The sequence below is a fragment of the Melozone crissalis genome, unplaced genomic scaffold, assembly GCF_028551555.1.
Source record: "Melozone crissalis strain CALT ecotype California unplaced genomic scaffold, PUWL_Pcris_2 ptg000017l_1, whole genome shotgun sequence".
NCBI lineage: Eukaryota > Metazoa > Chordata > Aves > Passeriformes > Passerellidae > Melozone > Melozone crissalis.
The window spans coordinates 6,711,807-6,720,831 of NW_026535795.1; the positions used below are offsets into that span (position 1 = coordinate 6,711,807).

General features: G+C 56.5%; 1 protein-coding gene across 1 annotated transcript; it reads left to right on the plus strand.

Moving 5' to 3' along the window:
* Positions 1-3,277: 3,277 nt before the first annotated feature.
* On the plus strand, positions 3,278-8,077 carry LOC128936144 (uncharacterized). Its single transcript, XM_054274889.1, is given in 5 exon segments — positions 3,278-3,358; positions 4,549-4,717; positions 7,008-7,124; positions 7,127-7,179; positions 7,592-8,077. Coding segments are annotated over 5 exon segments (837 nt in total). The 3' UTR covers positions 8,009-8,077.
* Positions 8,078-9,025: the final 948 nt, after the last annotated feature.

Genomic DNA, 9,025 nt, shown 5'->3' on the forward strand with positions numbered 1-9,025 from the left:
TCCTGATGGGTCCCTTCAGCATATTCTATGGGTTAATTCAGCATATTCTGTGCTTCTGTGATTATTTTGCTTCAGCAAACCAGCCCTACGCCTATGCCAGCGGCTCCCACTGGTCAACTGCTCTTGCCAGTGGCAAACATGGAGCCATCACCTTCCTTCCCATCCCATGGGCTTCTCCTGCCACTGGGATATATGGAGCCATCCTCTCTGCTCCCACACTGCACCTACTTGAGGCAGTCATGGCTGATCCATCCTCAAACACCATTTCTGGTGAGTTCAGCCCCCGCTGCCGCTATTGCCCTCACGCCACGCCGCCATCTTGGATCCCTCACGCTCCCTGTGAGCCCGCCACCTTCCTCTCCCTCCCACCACCATCACCAGCGCTATCAGACCTAATTTAGATTCAGGGCTACAAGACAGAATTTGGTTTGTTTGTGACAAACTGTTGGTAGCTACCACGTCGGAAACACTGCGTGGGCGGCAGGCGGCTCCCTCCCTCCCTCCCCTCTGCCTGTGCCTCACTGCCCCCCCAGCCACAGGCTCTGAGGCCACGCTGGCCACAGGCTGGGGTGGTGGAACACAGCAAAAACCACTCTGTTCTTGCCAAACTATTGGTCTAAGGCTTTCTGAGCAGCGTGGCCATGAGGCTTTATCATGGCAGCGTGGCGGATGCAGCAGGTTTGTGCACCAGCGCAAACCGCCCCACCAGGGTCACGCCATGTTTCAAGCTGTAAAAAGGGCAAAAGTGGGGAACTTTGAGCATGGCTGAGCCCAGCCCTGCACAGACTCTGACTAGAATGGGTGCTGGTCCAGCCCCTACCTGCTGTTGGACAGCCCAGCCAGGAGCGTGTGGCACAAGGCGACACTCCCTAATGCCTCCTCCATAACATGGAGACACTGGAAAAAAGGACTGAAAAAGAAAAAAAACCCTTTTTTCTCATTGCAAACCACAGTTCCAGGTGTCTCATTAAATCAGACAAAAAAAAAAGTATTAGATTTATTGCTATCACGAGGTGCCCGTGGGCTCAGCTGCAGCATCCTGCTATCGCTGGGTTCCACCTCCTATGGCAGGAGCCCCATTTCATCCACCTGCCATCATCACAATCCCAAACCCCCAGTGTGGGACCCCTGCTCTCAGCAGCACCTACAGCCCCCCACCATCTTCGGGGTCCCACTGCCCATGGCAGGACCACCAGGAGCAGCTGTGCTTCCCCTCCTGCCTGGCATCCAGAGTGACCCAAACCCACACTGAGGTGACCCATGGCAGAGCCTCTTGAGTGCCATCCCCTCATCGCTAAAAATAGATCCGAGCGGTTAAAAAAAAAAAAAAAAAAAGCCAACAGAAAGAAAAAGCCAACAGGAAAAAAAAAGCCAACAGAAAAAAGGAGAACAATGTCTGCTTGACCATCAAAGAGCAACCACAGTCATTTCGAGCAGGAACACCTGAGACGAGGACTTTCTGGTTGTGTTTTCTCTTTCTGCAGCAGATGGGCTCGGTTTTCTCTGAAATAGATGAAATCTCTCCTTGCCTGAGGTAATGGCATGCGGGGCTCCAGTGCTGGGGGCTGCCCCCCTTGTGGGCTTCTCGGGGCTGGAAAGGAGCCAGGGGAACAATGGGTCAGAAGACAAATTCAATTACCTTTTGAGCTCGTTATCGGCTTGATTCTTATTTGTACAGAAACAGATCTTGTGGGCTGAAACCTGCATGCTGGCCCCAGCACTCATCTGAGAACTTGGCAATTCATTGCAGGAGTGGGTTGTGCCGTGAAGGTCACCTCCCAGACCTGGTCTGGGTGAGCAGTGTGTCACAGCTCTCCAGACCTTCAAAACCTGGTATGTCCAGCCCATGGCTCTGCAGGGCACAGTCTTGGCCAATTGTTAAAAAATGCTGAATTTCCGTGTATTATAAACGAGGAGATTTGTCAGGGCTGGCTTCAAACACTCTGCTCCGTTAGCAGAGGCGGTTTTCAGAAGTCGATATTGAAACAGTGGTAAAAAATGGGGCATTTTGAAGCTGTTGAGTGAGCAGTGTTGTGCACAGTGATCAGCCGATATATCCGACAGGTCACACATGAAAGTGTCTGCCTGGTGCCTCTGGAAACTTTTTCAGCAGCACCCTAAATCAAACTTATCTAAGCCATCTGCTGCTTAGAGTGATCCTTGGCCAAACTCACTCACAGAGGCATCCAGAAACATCAAAGATATTTAAAAGGCTTTATTTGACCTCAGTGCCTTTGAACAAGGGCACAAGATGACAGGACCAAGTGAGAATGGCTCCAAACTGACAGAGGGGAGGGTTAGATTGGACATTGGGAAGAAATCCTTCCTTATCACAGTGGCAAGGCCCTGGCACAGGCTGCCCAGAGAAGCTGTGGCTGCCCCATCCCTGGAAGTGTTCACGGCCAGGTTGGGTGGGGCTTGGAGCAACTTGGGATAGTGGAAGGTGTCCCTGCCCATGGCAGTGAATTTTCAGTTTATGTTTGCTGAATAATAGACTCCCACAAGGAGCTGGAAGGGACTTTAAAGTTCATCTCGTTCCAGCCGTGGGGTCTTTCCACTCCAGACCAAGAGACACTGTTCCAGATGGGCGTGGATACTTTGACAGGTTCCATATTTTCATGGCAGGCAGTTTTCCTCCTTTCCCTTTGCCCTCCTCTGTTTTACAGCCAAAATGGTTCTTCTGCATCCTGGGGATAAATGAAAGATTGTAATAAATTGCTCTCATCCAGATCTTTCCTCTCTGGGTTATTCATCGCTGGAGCATCTGCTGGCTGAGACAGAGTGAAGGGGGATGGCGACAGCCCCACAACCTCTGGTCAGAGCAGGACAGAGCTTTGTCCTGTGCCTCCATTCAGTGAGGCAGCATTTGGGAAACACTTTTTTGGGGTGGTGGGTGGGAAGGAGGATCTTCTTGCTGAACTGAGGAGCAGGACTTCCCTATCACCTCGGGGACAGGGAGGGGGAAACCAGAGCAGCTGGACCGAGACTGCAGGACGGCCTTCTGTTCCCACACAGCCAGGACACCCCTTTTCACTTCTGCCTCCATCTAACAGCACTTTCTCATTTTCAAAAGATTTGAGAGAACCACTGAAACATCGATACGTGCTGGGGTTCCATTTCTTGCCTCACTTCTCTCTGCCACCCTGCCTGTCCAGCGTGTAATGGAAATTTTACCGCAGGCGCTCGATGAGCAAACAGGAAGCCAGCAGAGAGCGCGGTAGCTTGCTGTGGCCCAGCTCAGCTCAGCCGGGGGACAAGAAAGGCTATAAAAGACAGCATGGGGGTGGCAGGGGGAGGAGAGCAGGCCAGAGGGGCCAGGGCTGCCAGCAGTGCAGGGGACCTGGTCCTCGGTTCACAGGTAAGGCAGGCACTGCCCTGCACCCTTTTTATTCCTTCTGCAAATGATTCCTGACTATTTTTAGAAGTATTTTCCACTCTTCTTGGGGCCAGTTGAGAGGATTCTGCCATACTTTATTCTCTGTATGAAACTTACTAAAACTTCACCTTGCTCGGAAAAAATTAATTCTAATTGACTTTTACCTCTTCTTTTTCATCTTTGCAAGCCCATAGTACCAACCTTAAAATCCCCCAAAGCTGCTCAGATTTCCAGTGGAGGTATCAGAGAAGGTAAAAATGGGCAGCGGTTCCACAATTCCCTTGCTCCTGTCAGAAAGATTTTTTCTCTGAAGGAAATCCAGAGTCCCTCTGTTGAATACTCTTGGTTGTATGTGGAGTACTCAGAGCTGCATCTGGCTCAGTCCCCACCATAGAAGTGGGAGGGTGTTTGGACCCAAAGTAAGAAATCCAGAAAGGAGCTGAAAACAGGTTACAGATTCCTTTCACTGTGATTTTTGTGACAGCTTCCCAGGCTCGCTCACTTCTTGCACGGAGCTTGTCAGTGGGAAAAGCTTTCCTTTCAGTTTTGTACTAAGTTCATTCATTTTGATTGATAAGCTTTTAACATTCATTTTTTCCTTGAACTCCCTGAAAGGAGGGTGTAGCCAGATGGGGTGGTCTCTTCTCCCAGGTAACAAGTGACAGGATGAGAGAAAACAGCCTCAAACTGCACCTGGGAAGGGTTTATGTTGGATATTAGAGAAAACTTCTTCACCCCAAGAATTGCCCAGCACTGGAGCAGGCTGCACAGGGCACTAGTGGGGTCACCATCCCTGAAGGGATTTTAAAGTGTGGATGTGGCACTTGGGGACATGGTTTAGTGATGGTTCTGGCCATGCTGAGGGAACGGTTGGGCTTGGTGATCTTAGAGGGCTTTTCCATCCCAAATTGTTCTGTCGTTCCCTGATTCCCTGGGAGCACACAGGGCAATGTGAGGATGTTTGGGTGGGTCCCACAGACAACCCCACCATAAAAACAGGGCCAAGGGGCTGCTTCTTTGTTGTCTCCAAATTCTTCAGAGGTTGGGAGACCTGGGCAAGGACACGGTGTGAGGCACAAGGCACAAGGCAGGGGGTCCGGCAGCTGCCCCAGCGAGGGGCACCTCGAGGACTGTCTAACCTGAGAATGGTGAAACATCAGGGTCAATCTCAGGTTCGTCAGCCCATGAGATGCCTCCTCCAGAGCAGGACGGGCAGCACCGACCCCCACCAGCGCCACGGCTGCCACCTGCGCCCAGCTCATGGAGAAACACAGCAGGGAGACACCAGAGCTTCATCTGCGCCCTGGCTGTTTGTGAGGCTGGGCAAGGACCAAAGCGGGTGTGAGCCCCCAGGGAGCAAAGGGAGGAAAGCGGCCGGCAAATCCCGCCTGTCCCTCGGGAGAAGCTGCTGGAAGCTCGGCCACACCTCAGTGCTGGAGCTGCCACGGCCGCGTGTGAGCTGCTGCTCATGTGACAGGAGGCTCCGAGCATCAAAAGCACCTAATTAGGAACCTCTCCGGCTCCCTCCCGGATCGGTGCCTCCGTGTGCAGCGAGCGCAGCCCAGGGGTGACTTTGGCATCCCTGAAAGCATCATTAACACTTCGCTCCTCACATTCCTGACTGGAGGGGGAGAGAGTGACAGCCCTAAAAGTGACGGTAATGAATCCCCAGGCAGTGCGCAGGGCCCATCAGCGCTGGATTTGTCAGTAATTTATGAAGTGAGCAGGAAAGAAAAAAAAGGGTATTTTTAATTGTTCAAGTTGAGCCTCCTAAATAAAACACAAGTCCAAGATACACTTGTCAGAATCACTGTCTTTCCTACAATTAAATGATCAATCCTAAAGGTAAATGGTGTAAAACATGACCAGCCACAGAGCAGGCCACGGGGACAGGGGGTGAGCTGAGCTGCCTCTCTCTGCGCCTGCTCCTGGCCCTGCCCGTGGCGGTGCAGGAGCGGAAATCCCTGCCCAGAGCCACGGGCTCACTCCTCTGAGACAAGGCGGCCCCAAAGCCCCCTGAGGGATGCTCTGGGCACAGCCCCTCCTGCTGCATCTCTCCCTACCGCAGCCCCTGCCTCCTCCAAGCGCTGTTTCTGTAGAGCATCCCCTGCAGATGCGCTAGGAAGAGTTTTCCAGAGACAGCCCAGCCCCATGTGCAGGGGAGGAGCCAAAATTGCTGAGCTGGACCCCTGGACCCGCCAAGTCCTAACACGACTTCAAGAAGATTTAAAACCATGCTGGGAGCCCCCATGACCAGCCAGGCAGCACAGGGGAGGCAGCTCCATTCCCCACGCTGAGATCCAGTCTCTGCTGGAGCTGCTTTCATCTCCCCATGGGATTTTGGGGTCTCATTTGCCCTGAGCCCCCAGCAGGTGTGGGGATGCCCTGGGAGCTGCAGGCAGCACTCCTGGCAGTGCAGCAGGGCCAGGCTCAGCACTGGTATTGGGGCAGGGGACAGCGCAGGGTCAGGCATGGGGCACAGGGAGAAAAGCAGCCTCAGGTGGAGCACTGGAAATGAGAGAGGATCTCCATGATTCAGCGAAGAAAAGGACGTGAAAAGCTCACAAAGCCAGCAGGAGGCAGCTGCTCCCCCTTCCTGCCCACCCAGTGCTTGCTGTGCTGCTGCTGGGAGTTATTCTGCAGCTGGGGTGGTGAGGGCCCCCCTGGCTTGCCACCCCCACAAACCTCTTGAGCCCTTTCCTGTGGCCCTCAGAGCTCTGCAGAGCCCTTGTTTTCCATGTGCCTCTTGCCATGGAGGAGGATGGGAGGGGTTCTTGCCATTCATCCAAGTTGTACCTAATGTGGGCTGGTTTGCTTTTTCCCCTTCTCTTACGTTTGTTCCTCAGGAGGGAATTTTCATTTTAGAGACCACAGTGCTTCTGCAAGGTGAAGGAAGCAATTGCTGAGCTCTGAGGGACAGGCAGTGGAGGCTCCAGCAAGGAAGCGGGGAAAGGGAAATGAATCCCTAGCCTGGCTCTTGTGGATCCCAGGATGCATCTCCAGGCGTGTGTCTGTGCCAGGATCAGGCCGGGAGAAGAACATGCCTTTATGTCAAATTGTGTTCCAGAAGCGCATTTTGCTTCTGCAGTGAAGTTTTCATCGGTGTGATCGCAGCAGAGGGATCACCGGGAGGAGCCGGGAGGCAGCAGGGGCTGCCTTCACCAAACAGCTGCCGAAGGAGCCGTCGGGAAAACTTTCCCTGTGATGTGAAACGCTGCAGAGCTCAGGGCCGAGCCCGCACACGGGTGTGTGCCCGGTGTGCCCCTCTGCCATGGGCACACCTGGCCCCGAGAGAATCGGGGGGCTCCATGGGGGTGCCCAGGAACAGCACCCGGAGCAATGGGGGAGTGTGGGCTTGGCTGGCGGGTCCTGCCGCACCCCCAGGCACCCCTTCACACACAGAGGGTCTGTCGTGCACACTCATGAACTCACACTCACCTCACAGCCCCAGCTCCCCCTCACCTCTCCAACACACCGAGAAACGCCCCTGAACACGTTTGTGCCCGCTTGCACACACACCCCGCACACCTCACAGCCCCCAAAGCACTCCCCCTCCTCACCCCACGTACCCCCCGACCCACATGCCCATGAACCCCCCCCGCCAGACTCTCCCCCTCCCATGTCCCCCCAGGCTGTCCCCCCAGCCCGTCCCCTGCCGGCCGTGTCCCCCCGCTCTCCCCCCGTTCAGCACCGCGGACAGATCCCGGCCCCGCTCCCATCACGTGGCTCCCGCCCCTATAAAGCGCGGGGCCGGAGCGGCGCGTCCTGCGGGAGGCGCGGAGCCGACGGAGCGCCCGAGAGCGGTGAGACGCGCACGGGGACCGGGACGGCCGCCGGCACAAAGAGGGGGATCCCGAGCCCGGGGGCGTCTGGTCCCGGGGGGAGGAGGGTCCTGTCCCGGGATGGGGGTTGTCCCCTCTCGACCGGTCCCATGTCCTGGAGGGTCCCGTCCCGTCTGCCGAGGGGGTCTCATGCTTGGGGGAGCCCCATCCCGGGGGAAAGGGTGTCGCCTCCTCGGGTGGGGGGTCCCGTCCCCAGAAGGGTCCTGTCCCAGGGACAGGGAGGGTGGGATTCCCATCGGCGGGGGTGGGGATACTGCCCCGGGGGATTTCATCCCTGGGGAGGGGGTCCCCAACGGGGTGAAGCCCCTCGAGTGACCCCTGACCGCAGCGGGGGGATGTGGGGGTCCGGGGTGGGGGGGGGCTGCTCTTGCAGGCTTCTGGCCCCGGAGTGGCTGCGATGCGGGTCAGGATGATCTCGGCTGCCTCCGTCCTCGTCCTGCTCTTCCTGCCCTCGGAGACCTGCTCCCCGCTGCAATGGCCCCGGGCTCCGTCCCGCAGGCTGACCCTGGCCCCCCAACTCACCTGGGAGCCCTGGATGGGAGCCCCGAGAGCCCCGGTCCCCGGCACCGATGCCCTGCCCCAAAGACTGTGCCTGTTCCACGGGGCAGAGCTCGCCCCGGCCCCCCGAGCCCGGCGGGCGCTGCAAACCGGCAAGAGGCGAGACGGAAAACCCAACTCGCTGGATCTCACCTTCCACCTCCTGCGCGAGTTCCTGGAAATGTCCCGGGAGGAGAGACTGGCCCAGAAGGCGCTCAGCAATAAGCTCTTGCTGCAGAGTATAGGGAAATGAGGGAGGGTCGCTGGAGGTGGGGGAATGAAGGAGACCGACCCCGTAACGAGACACCACGGCGGAGCGGAGAACGGGGGGGATGCTGTGGGCTGCAGCCGTGCCCCGGGAGTCCCCACCTTGCCTGGCAGTGTTGCTGTCACTGCGTCCCTCGTGTCACTGTTGTGCATTAAAGTCACAGTCGTACCTGCCCTGCTGCTGTTCTTATGCTCTCCTGCTGTCATAAACCTGTGGACCCGAACCAGGTCTACCCAAAAACACCAGAGCAATCCCAGATGCTTCCTTGGGCGAAAAAAACATTTCCATAAAGAGCTCTGAATGATGCAGGTAGTGCAACCCCAGCTGGAAGCTGCATCCTGAGACCCAGACAGGGCTTCTCCAGTGTCCCTGTGAATGGCTCCAAAAGCTGCTGCTCCCCAAATTCATAGCAAGTCTGCACCTTTTTGTGTCACAGCAGGGGGTTTGGGACAAGGTTTAGTGGCACCTGAGCTTGGCGGTTCTTGGAGGAAGGTGAGCATCTGTGTAAGACATTGGCAGCAAGAGCATTGCAGCCCCCTCAGAGGCCCCCTCCCTCCCTCCCTCCCCAGGCTGTGTCCTCCCTGGAGCACTGAGCCCCCCTCAGCTCAATCCCCCTCCTGCAAGCACAGCCCTGAGCTCAGAGCAGCCATTCCCACCCCAAGCTGGGCACAGTCCTCTGCCAGGCTTGACGGGGCTGAGCTGGGTTTGGGAAGGCTCCCAGGCACTGACAGTCGTGGTGGAAGGAGGAAAATTGTCCCAGGGCCCTGCACTCTGCAGAGCAGGGAAGGGGTCAGTATCCTTCCCCCAGGCCAGCTCGGCCATCCCAGCCTTGGGTGACTGACTGGGGCGGGCACAGGGCTGGACAGGACCTCCGGCACCCTGGGGACATCACAGAGGGGACAGTGAGGGAGCAGAGACTTGTGGGGTTGGGACAGAAATCACGGTAAAGATCAGACTGTGATAAGACAGGAGTGCAGGGAAGTGGGGAGGAGCATGAGCCCG